The sequence below is a fragment of the Microcaecilia unicolor genome, chromosome 4 (genome assembly GCF_901765095.1).
Source record: "Microcaecilia unicolor chromosome 4, aMicUni1.1, whole genome shotgun sequence".
NCBI classification, from domain to species: domain Eukaryota; kingdom Metazoa; phylum Chordata; class Amphibia; order Gymnophiona; family Siphonopidae; genus Microcaecilia; species Microcaecilia unicolor.
The window spans coordinates 309,138,497-309,160,311 of NC_044034.1; the positions used below are offsets into that span (position 1 = coordinate 309,138,497).

At 42.2% G+C, this 21,815-nt stretch overlaps 1 protein-coding gene across 2 annotated transcripts in view; it reads left to right on the forward strand.

Annotated features, from left to right (window-relative positions):
- DOCK5 (dedicator of cytokinesis 5) overlaps window positions 1-21,815 on the forward strand; it is a 291,277-nt gene that overhangs the window by 175,940 nt on the left and 93,522 nt on the right. For both annotated transcript variants that reach the window (XM_030201825.1, XM_030201826.1), the window contains exons 19-22: window positions 2,384-2,481; window positions 5,545-5,634; window positions 10,923-11,023; window positions 17,444-17,578. In XM_030201825.1, the coding sequence (XP_030057685.1) occupies window positions 2,384-2,481; window positions 5,545-5,634; window positions 10,923-11,023; window positions 17,444-17,578 (424 nt within the window). The remainder of the gene's footprint in view (window positions 1-2,383; window positions 2,482-5,544; window positions 5,635-10,922; window positions 11,024-17,443; window positions 17,579-21,815) is intronic.

Here is a 21,815-nt window from a genome sequence, read left to right on the forward strand (position 1 = left end):
TGTGCATATCATGACAATAATCACTAGAAAGTGGTGACGTCATTTAGGTGAGGTGGCCAGTGTGAGTGTAGACTTACTGCAAATTTATTCAGGATGATATATCCCAAATTTTATTGAAATTGGTCAAGTTCTGACAGAATTATGCGGAAAACAACTTTGTATAGTTCTTCTTTTTTTTTTTTTAACAGAATGTATAACTACATGCTTAAATGGCATACCCCCAAATTCTATATATGTCGCCTAAAGTTATGTGTGCTGATCTGACCGCATGGCCAAATTGTTCACACAACTTAATTGAACAACAAGCCAGTCAGCACCGACAATTGGCAATTAACCAATTATCTGCACGAATTGGTAATGTGACAGAACAGTCTGTTTTAAGCCTGTAAATTGCTTTTATTAAATCTTGAAGTGTATTTCTCCAGTTTGGCCAGCAGGTGGTGCATGTTTTATGTTAAAGTTGTTATAGAAAAGTGAATGCCCTCTTTTAATTTTACTCAGGGGTCCTTTTACTAAGGTGCGCTGAAAAATGGCTTACGGTAGTGTAGGCGCAGGTTTTGGCCATGCGCCAATCCATTTTTCAGCGCACCTGTAAAAAACCCTTTTTTAAAAATTTTTGCTGAAAATGGATGTGCGGCAAAATGAAAATTGCAATGCATCCATTTTGGGTCTGAGACCTTACCGCCAGCCATTGACCTAGCGGTAAAGCTTCACGCGGTAACCGGGCAGTAATGACCTTCGCGTGCCAGAAAATAAAAATATATTTTTTAGGCGACAAAAATGAAATTGCTGCAAGGTTAACTCGGTAGCCGTGCAGTAACTCCATTTTGGCGCGCGTTGGGCAATAGACGCGTACGCGGCTTAGTAAAAGGGCCCCTCAGTGAAGAAGTGAATCTACAGTACTGTGAGCAGCATACTTTTAAAACTTGTTGACTGGGCTCTGATTGGCTGGAGTTTGAAATTATCCAGCAGTTGCTGGCTGTTGCTTCAGTCTTAGCCTTGGAGAAAAGAGAGACAGATCTCTTTGCTGAGGCTTGGTGAATTATATGTCCTGATCTTCCCAGGTACTGTTTAGACAGTATGCAAATATTTAGTTAGTGTTATAATTGATCCATATTTCAGTTACCTTTTATTGTTTGGCTAATTGCACTTTGTTCCACTGTTCAATTTTTAAGACAATAAACAGTGTTTAGTTTATTGCCTCTCTGTCTGGACTGATAAAGAATCCTGGTGGTTTGTGTGTTGGGTCTGTGAGTGCTTTCTGGGGAGTGTGGGGACCACTGAGGATAATTTGAGAGCGGGAGACGGCCAGAGGCAGTTTGACCCAGTTGGTGGGCGAAGAGTGCTAGTGTAGAGCACAAGCGGCAGGTGCAATCGACCTGAGCTGCACTGGGGATAGACCCTCTAAGTGGTCGTGGGGTGGGTAGGCATTTCCTGACAAGCAATAATTAGGATTTATGCACATATCTGATTCTATAATGGAATGTGCCTAAATTCTATCATGTGTAACAATTTGGGTGCATGTTTAGGGAGTTCCCAGTGGTGTTCCAAGATTTTATGCGCATTTATACAGAATCATGCCTAAGTGTGCCTATCTTAGGCACCAGTATTTAAGCCTACTTATAGCAGGCCTAATTGCAGCCGCATACAGTTAGGCACAGCTTAGTGCTAAATGTGATTCTATACTATATCATACTGTTTATAGAATCATGGTAAATGCATTTTATGTTTGGTGCCGATATTTTGGTGCAGCTTAAAGAATTTACCACATAGTGCATAATTGTAAGAGAGGCATTCCCAGGGGAGTGAACAGGCATAGCTGACATTTATGATATGATATGACATAGTAGGCGATGTCCTCAATGAAATAGGTAAAGAATCCCAAATTTGAGCAGCTTGATAGGAAATATATTTGTAAAGATTTTTTAAATATATTTTACATTAGTAGATGATGGAAAATACAGAACACAATGATCACTTGCTCTAGAGAAAGTAGGGGCTAAAGGAAAACAAAAAAGTTTGATCAAATATTCTGGACAAGAACCATCGAACATGTTTAACTTTTAGAATACTGTAAGTTACACATATAAATGTTTGTGCTAATGCTGACTTACACTAGTATTCTATCATGGCACCTTGGTGCACAGATGCTGTTATAGAATTGGCACTCAGCACATGGCATCAGCATGCTTAACTGGAAATTCCCAGTTATAGAATTGCCCCCATAATTTTTAGCTGTTTTTGAACTTACAGAGCCAAAGATTAGCCATTCAGAGGGCAAAATTTGGAAAGCAAAAGTCTTATCTCTGTAAATTCAGAAATTACATAGTTAAGTCCCTTTGCATATTGACTAAACATTGTTTATTGGTGTTTTTGTTCACAGTTGACCTGTTGGGGTTGTTAAACTGGCGTTCTAACTCTCAAAATATTGCACATATCCTACAGAAGCTAATGGAGGTGGAAGGAGGAGAAATTGTAAAGGTAAATATGCATTTTATAGCACAGTGAAACCCCAAAATATCCCTTTGTATTTAATTAATGAATTAGAATTAGTGTAATTGCAAACAATTTCCTGATTGCTTATTTGTTGTGAGGGAGCTGGATTTGGTTGGACTCCCTTTCCTCAGCATGGGCCATCATTCATACATACCAACAGCTTTTCCCCCATTTTGGCCCAGTTTTCTCTTGTAGAAACCCAGCTACTTCAGTGACAACCACCCTCAGTGAGGAGGGGCAGCAAACTGCACCCCCTCCCTTTTAGAACACAGTGTACCTGTACTCTGTAAGTCACCTATGGGTTTCACTTTTAGCTGGGTAGGGAGAGGGGGCCTGAAACATTTACAAACCATTCAGAACACTGCAGCTCGTGTCATTTGTTGGGCTGCTAGATATGATAGGGTTAATCCTCTTCTGCAACATCTTCACTGGATCCCCATTGAATTTAGAGTTAAATTTAAAATTCTTACATTGACGCAGAAGGCACTTCATACTACTACCCCATCTTATCTTGCAGCATTGACCATTCCGTACACACCTGGTCGTACTCTTCGCTCTTTAACAGATAACAGATTGTTTTTACCCCTGCTATCTAGGGCCAGATGGGAATCCATTCGTTCATCGGCATTTTACTTTCTGTCCCCTGTTGTGGAACTCATTACCAAACAAATTAGATTAGAAAAATCTTACACTCAATTCCAGAAAACATTGAAAACCTATTACTACGAATTAGCTTTTACCATCTAATGATGCAGAATCTCAGTAGATTGACTACACAGGTTCCTAAGTTGCGATGTTTGTCTTTGTGTTTGATGTATGAATTTCACAATTGTATGATTTGTTTGACTTGCCCTCCTGTGTGAAAGATTTGTCTTCTTTCCTGTCTTTTAATGGAGTTCCTAAATGAGTATTATTTTTAAGGTTTTTATATTAACTGATTTGTGAACCATTGTAATTTGTTTTGCAATAAGTAACGGCGTAGTAAAATAAATAAATAAACATTATCTCCACAGCACTTATAATGCCCGTGAGTGTATATGTGTAAAAATGTTCCTCATATGAGAGATTAATGCTCTTGATTGTCAAAAGGGAGCAAAACTTAACAGCTGACAGTGCATTAGAAAGTTACATTCAGGCACGCAAAACCCCAATCCAACATTTCTGTGCAGATATGAGGAGGAGAATTTTTAAAACTAGCAGGCCAATGTCCAAAGTAAATTATGGGCCAAATATTTGGCCAGTGGCAATCAGTGTTTTGCTGACCGCTGCCAGCATTATACCCTGATATTCAGTGCTGGGCCATGTCCAGGCTCCAGCAAGGAATTTTCTGGTTTACAGAGTTGACAAATCATAGCCGGTTATATGCAATATTTGACACCTGCCTGGCTATGAAGAACTGCATAAAGATAGGACTGCATTTTATGTGGTCCTATTTATGTGGTTATTTTAGCGGTTAAGTGCTGAAAATCGACATTTAACCGGCTAGTTATTGACTCCGCCCCAGAACATCCCAAAATAGCCAGTTTCGGTTTGGGTGCTAACTGGGCATTTGCAGTAGCATTATCTGGTTACGTAGCACTGAAAATTCCTGGCTAGCCCTGGACAGGCGATTTAAACAACCAGGAGGCGCATATTTTATACAGCTTCTATCAGACTATTTAAGCCACTAAATGACTGACTGTATAATTGCGGGCTAGGTTAGGAGTGGGGCTTAGATGACTTTAAAAATGATCTATTCAGTGACGATATTCTTCCGCTGAACAGGTTAGTGATCTGTTATCTGGTAAACTGCAGGCCTAGGAAGGTGGAAAAGTGAGGAAAGCAATGAAACAAAGAAAGTCCAATCCACTCACAAAAGTCTTTAATAAATATTGTGTTCATCTACAGAAGTCCGTGGCACAAAAATGAAGGACTTGACATGGCTGTGTTTCGGCAACAATGCCTCTGTCGGGAGTCATGATTCTAAAGATTGTGTCACTGACAAGCAAAATATGATGAACTGTTTATCCAGATTACAATCTGGCTTGATTGCCTTAAACTGTGTTAAACTAAAGAAGGAACAGTCATTTCGCTATAACAGTTTTAAACATAAATATACACCACCTGCTGGCCAAACTAGAGCAATACACTTCTTGAAATATTCTTATAATTCATATGCTGGAAAATTAATCATTTCGCCACAGCAACCTTCTATACATTCTTTATCTCCAAGAGCACATAGTCTAGTCCTTAACTCATTTTAAGTTGTGGGGGGTTTTCTCTGTTTTTTGACCCCGTGATATTAATGTGGAGGCTAAGTAAAAGTTTCCTCTTCTTTCTGCTACGTGTTTCAATTCAGTTTGTTTTTATTGGGATCAGAGTGTGTGGGGGGGTTGTTGTTTTTTTTTTTTAATTCTGCTGTACAGTGAAAAGGATGAGGTGGGGAGTTGGGTGAGCTTATTAAGGAGTTCAGGATTGTTTGCATTTTTTCAAAGTGATTGTAGATAGATAGATAGATAGTTAGAGATATATACACTCCATGACCCTTCTGTTTTCTGAGTGTTTTATGCTGGTGTATGATGCGTCAGTATCTCATATAAGATGCACATTATGGAAGGTTGGGAGGTGGAGGTTAGAGGTAGGCATGTGTACTGTTAAAATATTGAACCACACATGATATATTTGTTATACTGTACTTTTTTCATTTGTTCAATAAAAATTGTTTAAAAATAAAATACATATACTTCACAATTCCACCTATATGCTTTCTAAATTGTGGAACCTATCCATTGGCACATGTTCTATCATTTTGTGTATGGGGTGGGGAGGAGCCTTTAAACCTGTAAGACACATTTCACTGTTCTTTTGTTTTTAATTTCAAGAGATATGTTATTCATAGAAAGTCATGTATGTCCATAGATGTTCATAGACCCACATATAGTAGCCACATTCACAAAGTCTGATACTTTTCACTCTTCTTCTGCTTAGTATGGGGGGAATTGAATGTCATAAGGACTCGAGGGTGCGGGTAATTTGTAAGAGTCTAACCTGCATCTTTCCCTTCTCTAGTTTCTACAAGACACACTTGATGCACTTTTTAACATAATGATGGAGACGTCGGACAGTGATGCCTATGACTTCTTGGTGTTTGATGCACTAGTGAGTACTTGACCTGCAAACTTGACCTTCAGCTGCAATGGATTATATGTTCAAAAAGAATGCTGGATTTGATGGTCAAAAGTACTTACACCAGGGGCGTATCTGCGTGGGGCCATAGGGGCCTGGGCCCCCGCAGATTTCGCCCTGGACCTCCCTACCACAGACCCTCTCCACCTCCCCCTCCCGCCCGCCCGCCACAACCCGTCGCCGATCTTTGCTGGCGGGGGACCCCAAGCCCCCGCCAGCCGAAGTCCTCTCTTCCGTGCAGGATGCAAGTTTCAACGCTTCCTGTTCTTCTGAGTCTGACGTCCTGCACGTTCAACGTGCAGAACGTCAGACTCAGAATTTGGAATTCAGTCTGACGTCCTGCGCGTTGTACGTGCACGACGTCAGACTCAGAAGAACAGGAAGCGTTGCAACTTGCAGCGGCGCAGCCTGCATGGAAGAGAGGACCTCGGCTGGCGGGGGGTTGGGGTCCCCCGCCAGCAAAGGTAAGTGACAGCAGCGGGGGAGGGTGTCATTGGTGGCGAGGGGGGGGGGGTCCGGAAATGGCGGGGGGGGGGATCGGTGGTGCCGGGGGGGGGGGGGCTAAAATGTGCCCTCTGGCTCTGGCCCCCCCTACCGCCCGAGTCCAGATACGCCCCTGACTTACACAATCAGAATTAGGTGCTGGTCACAAGCTGTCCAGCAAATGAAGTGAATATCTGGCCAAATGTTATTCATATGACAAGAAGAAGGGCCAATGACATTTGGGGTGGGGCAAAAGTTTACTCACTCATTTTGTACCTTTGCGCCTACATTTAGAATGCTAGCAGTTATGCATGTGAGTGTTACAGTTACACACATTGGTGCTAGTTGTGCACTAACCCCCTAATTCTATAAAAAGTGCTAAATAATGCATGTGCAAATTTGGACATGCACTCAATTTGGGCGTGAATTTTAATTGCATAACGTGCCAATTAGCACTGATAATTGGCATCCTAGCAAGCAAATTTAAACAAACAATCGCAACTGGTGACAGCATACTTCTCTTGCAATTCGACTTGTCCAGTGCATTCGACATGGTTAACCACAATATACTACTAAACATCTTAGAATATTTTGGTATTGTAGGAAACGTTCTCAGTTGGATCAAAGGCTTCTTAACAGCAAGAACATAACAAGTAACATCAAATTCGATTATATCACCACCTTGGAAACCAGAATGTGGAGTTCCTCAAGGATCATCGCTTTCACCAACGCTTTCAATCTAATGATGACACCATTAGCCAAAACACTATCCAATCAAGGCCTTAATCCTTTTATTTATGCAAATGATGTCACGATTTATATCCCATTCAAACATGACCTAACAGAAATCACTAAAGAAATCAACTACAGCTTCCATATTGTGAACTCATGTGCGGATGCTTTACAAGTAAAACTCAATGCAGATAAAACACAATGTCTCATCATTTCATCACAATACAACAAGTACAAACCCACTATTTTAAGTACCCCAAACTTCATCCTTCCTGTTTCAGAGAGTCTGAAAATTCTAGGAGTTACAATCGATCGAAACCTTACACTAGAAAACCATGCGAAAAATACAACAAAGAGAATGTTTTATTCAGTGTGGAAACTTAAAAGAATAAAACCTTTCTTCCCAAGAGAAACTTTCTGCAGACTGGTACAATCATTGGTACTAAGCCAATTAGATTACTGCAACGCTATCTATGCCGGTTGTAAGGAGCAACTAATTTAAAAAACTTCAAACTGCACAAAACACGGCAGCCAGACTCATATTTGGCAAAATGAAATATGAAAATGCCAGACCCTTAAGAGAAAAACTACATTGGCTTCCATTAAGAGAATGCATTGCATTCAAGATCTGCACCCTGGTTCATAAGATCATACACGGTGAAGCCCCGGGGTATATGTCAGGCCTCATAGACCTACCAACCAGGAACTCCACTAATTCATCACGTACGTTCCTGAATCTTCACTATCCCAACTGAAAAGGACTAAAATATAAATTAACATATGCATCTAGTTTCTCCTATATAAGTACGCAAATCTGGAATGAATTACCAAAATTAATCAAATCTACTTACGACATAATAAATGTCCATAAACTATTGAAAACCAATTTATTTAAGAAAGCATACCACAATAATTCATCCTAAATGTCAGTTAACAAAATTTACACTGGATATACACAAAACGTAACTCCTAATTGTTTATATCAATTTTATCATGTCTTGAAGTTTAATATTCCTGATTGTTCAAGCTAATTTTTATTACGAATGAAGTTTAATCCAATACCTTTCATATCTTATTATAAAATGAACTGTCCTTACCTGAATACCTAATCCATTCTGCCTCCTCTACTTTAACTATGTATTTCTCTTTTCCGGAACTGGTAATCACCATTACGGAACTATGTAAGCCACATTGAGCCTGCAAATAGGTGGGGAAATGTGGGATATAAATAAATAAATATTAGTCCTTACTGGTTTTAATTAAATTTTAAGAATGTCTAAAATGGGGGTGTGGAAGTGGGAGGGTCATGGGCGGTTTGGGGATTACATGCGTAATTTATAGAATAAGGGGGAAGCGTGCCTAATTTAGGGTGGGGTTTTTTTAGGCTGCTTGTATCCCTTCCCAAATTAACATATACCAGCCATTCTCAACTGGGAGGGGTAAAAGAAACCAAAGCTACATGCATTTGAGAAAGTCAGTTTTATTTGCTTACAAAATACAAATACAATAGTTTCTCATGAGAGATCAATACAGTTACATGAAAAGATGTTCACTATCTGCATCTCTGAAATACCGTTCTGAAACTGCTGCTTATATTGTTTGTTTCAGACAATGATTTACATGGCTTTTTCTCTGCAAATCATCCTTCTCACAAATTATTATCTGGTTCTCACCATCTGCTTTCCTAAACCTGTTTAGACCATTTTACACTAGTTTCTTTCCCAAGGCCTGCTTGCCTGTAAGGGTATCATAATAGACCATAAATTCCAGAGTCATACAGACTTATCAATCTCTGGCCTTTTAACCCATTCCGTAGTGCATGACTGTGCTCATAATTCTACAAGGTGCAGTGATTTGCACCACATTTCAGTTGGTGCAAATGGTGGTGTCTAAAGTTAGGCATGATTCCTGGCCATGAGCGCTAATTCTGTAAATCGCTCCTAACTCTAGACATGGCTTATAGTATACCCGTATGGGCTATAGAGCGTTGTTATCATTCACATTTTGTACAGCGCTGGTTTATCGCTTCTTTGGTGTTTGGGATTGTTTCTTTTTGATTCTATGAGACCCCTGACACAGGTATTTTCACTGAAACACGGACCATGTCGGGTCTTATCAATAAAGTACTGGTGTGATACCCCAACTCTTGAAGGCTCTTTGTGCTTCTTTTTGGTTGCTGAGTCCACCCACCCCCCAGCAACTCGACATTCACTCCTTCTCACCCTGTCTGCCTTTGTGACAGGCCTCACCCATAGTAATGCCCTTCGGAAACTCTTTCTTACTTCCTCTTCTTATCACTAGTTTCCCCAGGGGGTTACATAGACATACTGCAAACCAGTTGACATTTCTATGGAACTTTTTACATCCCTGGATATAATGGTGCCTCCATGCAGATAAACTTGCAGATAAAATGTTATTCACTTTTCTTCTTTAGAGCATGAGATTTAGTGCCTCTGTCAAAAAGCAGGATAAATCAGTCATACAAGTGGGTGACATCATCTGATGGCACAGATATGGCCTGGTCCAATCCTCAAGGAAGTTCATATCAGGCTTATCAATGACTTTGAAGAAGAAGTGAGGAAAGGCCAGTTTGCAACGATTCATACATGAGGACTCCTCCAGTGGCCATGGCACTGTTTTCCCTTCCACTCTACTGAGAACCATGAACTCTGTCATTGTGCGGTATCACCTTGATCACCTAACGTGACCTCTTACCAACTGAAACCGACTTGATACCTTGGACCAGTCCTTGGGGAGCCAAGGGCCCTTTAACTCCCCCAGGCTCTTAACAAGTCTTCTTTAAAGAGTAACTTGCCCTTGAAAGTCAACTACTTGAGGTGGTTCTTCAAGGCCACATTTTGCCATTCAACAAATAGGAGAAAGTTTTTCTTTACTCAGCATGTAGTTGGACTCTGGAACTCATTGCCGGAGAATGTAGTGACAGCAGCTGGCCTTACGGAGTTTAAGGGGGGTTTGGACAGATTCCTGAAGGAAAAATCCATTGAACATTATTTTTTTTTTTTAAATGCGGCGGGGGGGGGGGGGGGGGGTGTTGCCGGGTTCTTGAAGCCTGGATTGGCCGCTGTGGGAGACAGGATGCTGGGCTTGATGGACCCTTGGTCTTTTCCCAGTATGGCAGTGCTTATGTGGTGTATGCCTTCCATATTAATCAGTCATAGTGCTTCTGACTTCTTTCCCAAGACTCTTAACAGAAAAGGGAAGAAGCCCTACATACCCTGAACTGCAGGAGAGTATTGGCTTATTGCTTAGATAGGATGAAGCCATGCCATTCCCGAACTCATCTGTTCATATCTGAGGATCCAACAGGCTGGACACGACAATAATGAAAAGCACACCCGCTAGCTAGCTTGTGATGTGCCTTTCTCATTGCCCTGAACTGGTGAGCAATAAGTGCTGGGGATAGTGAAAGCAGATTCACAGCGATATCAATTACCCACCTATGCTCTGTCACAATAGAAGAGATTTGTAAAGCAGCAACATGGTCAAAGGTCCATCCTTTTGCCCTTCACTGCTGCTGAGAAAAACTATACAGAATTGAGGGTGCGTTTGGACAGGCTGTGTCTAACTCAGCTTCACTCCCTTCATTACCTGTATGGGTGGGAAAGGGATTGAGTGGGAATTTACATGCATGGATGAGGAAGAGATTGAGGGGGAACCCCATGCACGCCTGAAAAAACTGGAATCTTTCTTGGCTTTGAGAGAGTCAGCCTGTGTCAGCACCATGGATAACATCACCCGCTTATGTGTCTGATATATCCTGCGGTTTATGGATTACCTCTCAGGTAACAACTTTGTTTTACAAGAAATGTATAGCTTGAATATCAATTTTGGATGCCAATGAAACATGTTACAATCTTTTGAGAATACAGTTGACATGCAGGAAACGTTATTAGGCATGTGATGATGTCTCATAGTTATTATGCTGTAGGCAGGCAACCAATACCTACTGAGTCTTGAATAATAGGAAAGGAAAATAAATGGCTAACTTACCACATGACTGAAAGAATCTCTTGGATTTTTGACAGGTATTTATCATTTCACTGATCGGAGACATCAAATTCCAGCATTTTAATCCAGTACTTGAAACTTATATTAACAAGCACTTCAGTGCCACCTTGGCATATGTGTAAGTATAACTTGCCATGGTACTTGTATACCTGCAGAATTCCTTGTAGTGCTGGTAGTCCTTCCATTAGGTAGCTACCATTAGACCAGGGAGGGGTGAGCAACCCAGTTGAGTTTTCAGGACCCCAATGAATATACATGAGATTTATTTGCATGCAGTTCCTCCATTGTGTGCAAATAGATCTCATGCATATTCATTGGGGAAATCCTGAAAACCCAACTGGATTGCTGCCATCAAGGACCAAGGTTGCCCACCCTTGCAATAGACAGATCCAGTCCTATTGGGATGTAGTTCTCATTCTTGATACATCCCAGTAACCTGCAGACCTGCCCTTCTCACTAAAAGAGTTAGGTTAATAGGTCTGCAGATTGAAGGTTTCTGTCATTCTATCTATACTCTTCCAAGGCAGACCAATGGTGCACTACCATGCGGGGGACCTGGATTTGACATCCGAGCTGACCCTGCTTGAGGATACTGTGGAGGCAGTGTTTAAAGGCCCTGGTCAGGGAGGCCAGTCATTGCTCAATAATGGCACCTAGTGCCCATTTTCAAAGTCCACATTATTGGGGTCAGGAGGAAGTCCCTGGCTAGCAGTGTTGCTGCAATGGATGAGCTGATTTGGAAGGGGGTATAAAATAGGGGGGAATACCTCAGGAAGCTGGAGCTGATTGAGTTGAAGGCTTAAAGGAGCAGGAGTAAACTGCCGAGTGAAAAAAAAAATACACGCTTCTGAAAAAAAAGAAGTGTCAGGGCCAGTATGAAAAGGCCAGAAGATGCCAGCCAGAAAGAAGGAAGGGTACCAACCTTCCTCATTTTGGTTGCAGATGTAGGCTTGCATAAGGATTGAATGCTTCATGGCACTTCTGCACATGTGCATGGAAATTCTATAAATGGTGCATAAAATTGCGTGCACCCAATTTGCATGCACGCTTTAATTGAGTAACAAGCAAATTAGTGCCAATAATTGGGTGCTAACAATCAATTATTGCTATTGGCAACAAGTTGGATTTATGCACACATCTTATTAAGTGTTATTCTATCAAGATGCACACGCAAATCTTTTAACAAGCAACTGAAAAGGGGTGTGGCCATGGGAGGAGTATGGCCAGGCCAGGGGCATTCACTAAAAGTGCGCGCACTATTATAGAATTTGGGGGATGTGTGGGGAATTACACCAGGGTTCAGTTGGTATAAATCCTTGCACCTAAAAGTCGTGTGCAGATCTCGGTGCTATGCAGTGTTTTATAATCCGCGCTCAACTCAGAGCACCATTTATTCAGAGTACCATTTATAGAAGTGGTTCCCAAACCTGGTCCTGGAGGCACCCCAGTCAGTTTTTCAGGATATCCACAATGAATATTCATGAGAGAGATTTGCATGCATTGCCTCCACTGCATGCAAATCTCTTTCATGAATATTCATTATGGAAATCCTGAAAACCTGACTGGCTGGAGTGCCTCCAGGATCAGGTTTTGGAACCACTGGTTTATAGAATAGCACTCAGCGTGTATTTTTTTTTCCAGTGCCCAATTTTTTTTAGCCATTTACTGAGTTTAGTCCTTAATGCTGAATATTGGTTTCATTTTGCCTGAACCTTACATGTTAGCAGCATTTTTTTTCTAGTGCAGGTGACATCTTTTAACATCCACCTGCTTAAATGAGGCAGACAGATGATGCACAGGTTGCCATAGAATGTCTCGTATGTGCACTTTGTACATGTCACATACTCCTGGTTATTTTTACTTAAGAAAATGTATTAGCCGCAGTATTCTGCACAACGTTCATCATTCAGAGTGTATAAACAGGCAGACCTGGATAAAGTGCATTGCAGTGGTCATGGCCAGTGTCTGAAGAACAGTCTGCAAATCATTAACAATTAGCAAAAGCATCAACTTGCAAAGCAAGCACAGCTTTCAAAAGGCAGTCTTGACAGCCAGTTGAATTTGGAATCATTAAAGCAAAGCAGGATCCATCATAATCCCCAAGTTACAAACATGCAAATGTAACCCAGTGGATTAGTCTAAAAAAATAATTTTAATTTAAAATACCTGTTGCAGGAACAGGGCTGTGGGCGAGTCAGGGGCCCGAGCCAGAATGTTGCCACGGATGCTGCTTTTGCAGGTGCCACGGGACTGGAAGGCTCGGTGCTCTGGTGTGCAGGGGAGAAAGCCGCAGCAGGGGGTGGTAGAGTCGTAATTGGGGTTCTGGAGTGGCATTGGTGCAGTGCAGTCAGAGCTGGGCTGGAGTGGCGGTTGCAGAGAGGAGCTGCAGAGTGACTCTGGGAGTTTCAAGATGCTGCGAGAGCACCGCGGAGAAGGGCAGCTCTGGCAAATGTGAGGGGAGGGAGTTTAAGCGCCGCTGTGTGTTCGTGGGGTTTTCTCACATGCTTCGCAGATGTGAGAGGAAGGAGAAAGGGCAGGCAATGCTGGGCTTGCATGAGGTACCTCTGCGCATGCAAGAGGTTTTCTGCACATGCGCAGAAGTGCCAAAGATCGGGCCTGCACTGAAACCAGCCTGATCTGAAGAGCTAGGTTGGTTCTGGAGGTAGTATATGGCAGCGATTGGTGTTGGGGGGTTGGGAAGCTGGTTTTGGTGTGGACTATGTTGGTCAGGCATAGGCGTGCGCTGAGGGGAATGGCGCCATTGAATCAGTGTTGGGAGCTGACTTGAGAGGGCACTCGTGGCTGCTGGCTCGTACAAAGTCGTGCAGCAGAAGGTGCAGAGGAGCATCGGGGTTGGGAAGTGCGTTGCAGAGGAAGACTTCTCCCAAAGCTAAGAGGCTGGGGCTTCATTTGTTGGGACTGTCAAGAGTTTGTTGTAATAAGTGTATTTAAGGGAAAACGGGGTTTAAAGGTGCACGTGCCTACTGCTGTGACAGAGCTTCACGTGAAATTCTGTCAGAATCCTGGGCAGGATTCTAAATCGCCATGGAAGGTAGTTGGGTGGATATTGCTACTGGAGCTGGTTGTGTGTGGTAGAGCTGTATGAAGAGCTCCCGTTTTTAAATTATTTTGGAAACGTCTGGGATGCCAATGTGTTTGGTGTGGCTGATCTAGTTAAGTTGGGAAGCCCGCAGGAAAATAAATTTGGCTTCAGAGTTTGTTTTGAGTGTACTTGGTGTGATTGATCTATACTGCTGTACTGTAAATGGAAAAGTTGTTGCTGCAGTCATTTTATTTAGGTAATGATAATAGGAAAACTGAATTAAATAGTTTCAGTGACAATCTAAAAGCTGACAACTATGTAAGATTAAGAGACTGTTTCTAGTGACAGTGAATGGTATGGAAAGTACAAAAGTTGCACTGCTCAGTGAATTATAGAATTGAGACAGCTTGTTGGATTTAAAAGCTGAGAGTATGGAGAATTGTGTCAGTAACTTAAAACTTTCTCCATAAATTTATTGAACTGTCTGGTTATTGGGAAAAGCAATGTGTTTACATTACTGCTGAAGTAGTATAAATTGGAGGCACTGTGTTAATATTGGTCTTACAAGAACAGTTCCTTAAAAACAGAGCAAATGAACTTTTGGTTAGTAAAAGAGAAAAGTTGAACCTGCTTATATTGAAATTCTCAGATAAGCCAGCTGCTGTTACCAGTAAAGCAGATTTTGGTTGGTAATAGTGTTTTAAAAAGAGGAGTCAAGTATTCTGGACCTAACTTAATAGGCAAATTATTTAAATATAGAGTGAGGTGAATTAAGTGAAAGGTGAAAGATTGGTGGGTGGGTTCTAGCAGGGATCATAATTATATGTATTTTTAAAATAGATAGTCAGGGAAGAAAGAAAACAGGAGAGTCGCTGACCTTAAAATCTGCCCAAGCTAGCTAGGGTTTTGCTTTCTTGGGTTGGTAAAGGTAGGGAGCAGATATACAGGAAGAAGAAGATATTGATGAGCTGCAACAAAAGAAAGGTGAAGGCTGAAGATAAAACAAGAAAGACTGGTGAGACCAAGAGGGAACACCTGCAGAGATAGAAAATTAACACAAAGCATCAGGTTTTTTTTTAATTGAAAATTTAGTTGCAAATGTTAGGTTATGTTTGAAAGAAAGTTTGAAGTACAGTATACTTATCTGATATTACTTCCACTGTTATGATTAGTCTGTACACTGGCCAGTTAGAAACCTGAAAGGAAGATAAAAGTGATGTTTAATTTATAATACAGAGTGTTTGTGTATCTTTTAAGAGCTTGTTGAAATAAAGTGAAAATTTATCTCATTCCTTCCCTGAGCTTTCCATATTTCCCCACCCTTCTCCTCCTTTATTTTCCTTTTTCTTTATATGAGACCGACTTCTGAGAGAAAGCCACACCTGAGGTAAAAGCTATTGACTACTGGGACTAAAGTAAAGGTAGGGTGGGGCTTACACAAAGAAATTGGAATATTTCATTTATCCATGTGGAAAAAAATGGAGGAACATCTTTAAATTTAGTTCTGCAGAGTATTAGTAATTCTGGTTCTCCAAGATTACAGGCAAATTTGTTAGTAAGCTATTGACTACTGGTACTAAAGTAGCAGTAGGGTGTGGTTGGCTCCCAGGGGGCGGAACTTACACAAAGAAATTGGAACATTTCATTTATCCATGTGGAAAAAGTAGAGGAACATCTTTAAATTTAGTTCTGCAGAGTATTAGTAACTCTGCTTCTCCAAGATTACAGGCAAATTTGTTAGTTGGCATCCACTGTATGACAGCAGTAAAGTATCTTCCTATAATTGCAAATGTCTTATTTAATATTGACCCCAATGCAATAAACAATTGTGTGTTTGCAGCATAAAGTCGATACTATGCCCACCTATATATCTCTGTAGATAAGATAGATATAAATATATACACAAACACACAAAAGCATAGCAAAAAGAGCAGACTACTGAGAGATACCAGTATTAATTAGGCCATATTCTTTATCTGTTATCTGCGATTCTTTAAGGGCTCCTTTTACTAAGCTGCTCTAAAAAGTGGCCATAGCGGGCCCTTACCCAGGTCTTTCCTGCTTGCTCTTTTAATGGATCCAGAAAATGGCTGATTTTCCATTTTCCAAATTAATGGCCATGCTCTAATGTTAAATATATTCTGCTTAAGGGGATTACAAACTATATAAATACTTAGTAAACTCACAAAAAATATATACTAAAAATTGTTTTCATGCTCTAATGTTGCCACACAAGGATTCCACAGAAAACAGCGAAGTGGATGATGGTTGGCAGAAGATCTTTAATAGTTAACAATGACCCGACACGGACCTTGTTTCTGCTCTAAGGCCTGTGTCAGGAGTCTGGGATTGTAAATAATACAATGTAACATCCGTATATTAAAAATGAATCGCGAACAATGGGTTGGCAGGAGAAGACGTTATAGTGTGTTATATCCTGAGCACCAGATTTTCGTCGCATTCCACATTCATAATAGTCTTTTTAAAGACTCCATTGTTTGCGATTCATTTTTAATATACGTATGTCACATTGTATTATTTGCAATCCCAGACCCCTGACATAGGCCTTAGAGCCGAAACACGGTCCATATCGGGCCATTGGTAACTAATAAAGATCTTCTGTCAACCATCGTCCACTTTGCTGTTTTCTGTGAAATCTTTGTGCTCCATGAAGTGAGCTCTCCTTGGTTTTTTGTTGCTTACATTCAGGTACAGCAGATATTTCTCTTTCCATAGAGGGCTTGCAATGTAAACTTCTACCAGAGGCAATGGAGAACTAAATGAATTGCCCAAGATCACAAGGAGAATCAGTGGGATTTGAACCCTGGCTGTTCTAACTATTAGGTGGCTACTCCATTTCACTGCAGTCAATGTTTCAATAAGAGGCAAATCATTCATAACCAGTAGCCCAAGGGGTCAATAAACAAGGAAGATGCCCCAAGTGTAAGTTGTTAATACCATGCCAGGATTTATGAATAGTTAAGTATTCTGGGGGACAAAGCTAGTTAAGCAAGACATTGTCTGTAACACAAAAGAATATCAGGTTAATTATCTACTAGTAAATCATATATAATAGTGATCTTGTTCCTTACAGATGTTGCATTAATTAAGCAGAGTGATAACTTGACAGTAGAGCAAACGTTTTTCTACCTTTCCTACTCTTGACACACAACTTGAGATGTCAGCACCTCTGTTTGATACCTTATGGATTCTTCAGCCTGCTAGGCCTCCTGGTAGCAGACTGGTCAGCAAAAGTACACATTTTATCAATCAGATCATTTTCTAGCTTAACTATTCTAGCTGAGCAATGTAGGGTTTTTTAGGGGGTGGGGAGGGAGATGGGAGGGAGGGAAATAGGGTTTTTGTGTGTGTTTTTAAAAAATATTTCTATAGACAGACCAAATTTCTGACTGTGAATGGACCTCTGGATGCTGTCCAACAGTTATTTGCTGTCTCTCTCTAACTTTACTTACTCATCCTTCGTTCTATCCAAAGAAAACTCACAAAAGTGATGAACTATTACTTGGGAAGAGCGGAGAATTCCACCCAGAGCGAGCAACTGTTCACCTCATTGAAATCACTGAAGTACCTCTTCCGTTTCATTGTGCAGTCCCGGATCCTGTACTTGAGGTAATAATGGAACTGTCCCAAAGATGTTAGAGCAATACAAGACTGACCAGCAATGGCAAAGGTTTATTAAAGTCTTTATTAACCTCAACACTTTATGAATAAGACAATGCCCAACATGGCCACATTTTGCCCACAAAAGGGCTGCTATATGACAACATCATGCTGGGAGTTTGATTCTCTGGATTTTCATGAACTAAGGCCTGGATGCTCAGATCTCCGGTGCTGTAGGGAACAGCGCCGAAAAACACCGGCCCGAACACCAAAGAAAAATTATCATATAATGCTCAACACTAACAATATGCAAATGATATGCTCGCTGTTAGTGTTGACCATTGGAAGTTAAAGGGGGAGGAACATGCCTGGTGCATGCCCACAAGAGTGGTGCGGTAGGCACAGCCCTTGTGTGCATGCCCAGTCAAGAGGGAACGGCTGTGGTTTGTACGCTGTTTCTCTGAGTACTGGAGGGAATTGCTAATGGCCTCATTTACATAGAATCTTTGCATAGAATCTTAGGTTTCCACTTCTGTGAACAATAAGTTTGTTTCTATCAGTTTAATATACCGCCTCTATTGGAGGTGAGAGGCGCTGTCAGGTCAGTGCAGGGGGCCCGATACGGAGGGGGGGGGCGGGAGCAGGGATGGGGGGGAGGGTGGAGGTTGGTTCACGCAATGTTCGTTTCCAGGTGGCGGCAGCAGCGTCCGACAGTCCGACTCCGTTTCCCTCTCTGTTCCGCCCTCTGACGTCATGACGTCTTGACATGAGGGCAGGACAGAGAGGGAAGTCTGAACTGCGCATTTGCAGGTGAGTCGGTCACTTGCCGTTTATAAGTTTGATTGTGTGTAGAGAGGAACCAAATGCAATCTAGCTGCCTTATCGGGGTGTCATATCCTTTGTTTAAAAATTTCCCTGCTGCTGACCAGCTGAGTGAAGTTGCTTAGTGTCACTATGTACATCTGAGCATTTTTGAGGGAGAGAGGAAGAGGCTATGGGGATAATTTTCTAAGTCATTTGAGCATAGAGAACAATATTTTACATACTCAAGTTGGCTCTTATGAAATTGTCCAGAGATATAGTTGCATAAAACTAGTACTCAGAAAACAGAGCATTCATAGGCATTCCAGGGGTAGGAAATGGTGGGATTTCATAAAATATGTGCATATGTGCTGATTCTTAACAGCACATACACATACAATGTATCTGGTATATTGGAGCAGGTATAATTTTTTGTGTAGAGGTTTCAGGAAGGTTCTTTTATAGGATAAGGAAAGAGGTTTGCTGGAGAGCGTGGGACAGTACTTTATAAAATATCAGTCCATATGGACATATGTTCCTGGTCCACCCCTAGACACCCTGGAGGGAATTCAATAAATAGTGCCAAAACTTCAATGCTGAAAAACATAAGCACCAGAGAGCACCTTTTATAGAACAGCATTTTACGTGGATCCTACTCCTAGATTTTGGGCGCCATGCATACACCTGCTAAAAGCAGGTATAAATGCTGGAACCCAACTTAGTTGTGTTTTGGGCAAATTCTGTAAATCTGTATGCAGCTTTTTGGAATGCCCCAACATGACACTGGCTACGCTCCCTTTGAAGATATGCACAATTGAAGGTGCACGGCAAATTTTTAAGACTGCCAGTTAACATCTATAATTGGCTGTTAGTGTCACATAACACCTGAGCATTACCCCTAGCACCCACCTGAGGTTAACCCTGTGGCCATCTGAAGGGTCCTGCCCAGCACTGCCCAGGACCACCTGCACCTGTGCAAGTTCGTCTACACTGGCATATCCTCCACACGCCTGCTGGGTCCCGCTTGCCTCTGGGCGAGTCTCCCACCCGCAAGTTATTTCCCCGGTGGCTTCTAGGAATCCTAGGAGTCCCACAATTCCCAAAAAACCACTCACAGACCAAGAATACAAACGTCCAGGATTCTTAGTCAGCCTAGGACAACAGAGCTAATAAACTAATAGGTTTATTATCAAAACGTAGAACAGTGAACATAAAAGTGGTAAATAGCAAACAGAAACAGATAAAATAACAAGGACTCTGTATTAAAGCTTTTTTTTACTACCTGTCACGACTATGGCCGTGACTACCCTCATACTTACCCTGTTTCAGGGAGTCAGTGGCTGTGCTGGCTTCTGCTTGTTTCTGTCTCTGTCTTAGTTTCTCTCTGGCTCTGTGTGCTGATTGCCCTACTGAACCTCACCTGTGTGGGCTATGCCTCTTCCAAGATGGCTGCCGCCTCTTCGTCTCTGCCAGTATCCAAGATGGCTCCCGCTGTTACTTTCTATGGGATGCCTGCTCTGAGTGTCAAGCCTCTGTTTGGTTGCAAGGTGATTGCTGCACCTGTGGCTCTGGTGTTGATGGGCTTTATTAGTCACCTGAAGACTACAGTCCTGGCCTTTGCATTGCCATTCCCTCCGCAGTGCCTTAGGTCCCGAGGTTAGTGTGCTGTTAGCTCCGTTTTGCTTTCCTTGTTAGTTGTTCTATGGGTCTCCTACCCTTCTGTGGGTTTTCAGCCCTTCTGTATGTATTTGTTCTATGGGTCTCCTACCCTTCTGTGGGTTTTCAGCCCTTCTGTATTTATTTGTTCTGTGGGTCTCCTACCCTTCTGTGGGTTTTCAGCCCTTCTGTGTTTATCGCTTGTGGGTTTCCAGCCCTTCTGTGTTTATCGCTTGTGGGTTTCCAGCCCTTCTGTGTTTATAGCTCTGTAGGGTTTTAGCCCTTCTGTGTTTATCGCTTGTGGGTTTCCAGCCCTTCTGTGTGTATAGCTCTGTAGGGTTTCAGCCCTTCTGTGTTTTTTGCTCTATGGGTTTCCTACCCTTCTGTGTCTAGCTCTGCTAGCTCTCTGTGTTTGTTCCTAGTGTTAGATTAGCCAGCTTAGCTCCGTCTGGTTTGTAGCCTGTGCCTAGCTCTGCTAGCTCTCTGTGTTTGTTCCTAGTGTTAGATTAGCCAGCTTAGCTCCGTCTGGTTTGTAGCCTGTGCCTAGCTCTGCTAGTTCTCTGTGTTTGTTTCCTGTGTATGACTTGTTAGCTTGGGCACAGCTTTGTGGTTAGCTGGTGTATAGCTTTACTAAGTCCCCTGAGTTTGCTCTGTGCATGTTTCCAGTGTATGACTTGTTAGCTTGGGCACAGCTTTGTTGTTAGCTGGTGTATAGCTTTACTAAGTCTCCTGAGTTTGTTCTGTGTATGTTTCCAGTGCATGACTTGTTAGCTTGGGCACAGCTTTGTTGTTAGCTGGTTTATAGCTTTTCTAAGTCTCCTGAGTTTTGCTCTGTGTATGTACCTGTGTATGACTGGTTGCCTGGGTATAGCGTTCCTATTAGCCTGGGTACAGTCTACTAGTCATTATGTTGATTCCTGCTGACTGCCAGAACCCGGACAGTTCCTGCTTGTCTGCCTTGCCTTCGCCTAGGTGCCAGGGGGCACCCCTGGACCTTCCTTCCTGTTGTTCCTGTAAGTCCTACCGGCTGCCAGAACCTGAGGGCTCAACCCGAGGGGGAGGCAGTCAAGTGTAGGTGAAGCCTAGGTCCAGGGTGTTCCAGTTCCGTTCCAGTGTGTTCCAGTCCAGCGGGTTTCACTCCTGTATGTTCCTGTCCAGTGGGGCCACTCCAGTGTGTCCAGTCCAGCGGGCCCCACTCCAGTGCGCACCTGTCCGGTGCGTTCCAGTTCCGAGTGTTCCGGAGTAGAAATCCAGTCCGGAGTTCCGGTCCAGTTTTGTCTCCTCTCTACCTGGAGGGTGATTTTGCCTTAAAGGACTCACAAACCCCGCGCTCCCGGGGAAGAAGCCTGAAGGTATGCAAAGGACCTCGAGAGCGCGTCCCGCATGGGCGGGCACGCGACACTACCTAAGTAGTATCTGAGGAGATCAGAAACAGAAACTGCTCACAGAATTGAACAGGATCTCAGTGGGTTCTAGTACATTCTAGGCTTGGTCTTTGGCTTCAGGGCCAATCAGGCCATTAGCACTAAAGTTGTTTGACCAATAACACTGCAGGTTACTTTTCCCCTTAGGGATTTTCCTTTGTTCCTTTGGGAAGGTAAGCAAAATAGAAAAGAAACCTCTGCTACAGCTATAATGTAGTGGTCAAACATCATTTGCTGACCAAACAAGGGAAATACACTGAAGGGAAGAAAAGTATCATAGGGCAGGGTTACGAATCACAAAGCATGAAAGTTCACAGTTAGCACCCAGTTATTGATTTTTCTGAACTCATTAGTCAGTTTACTTG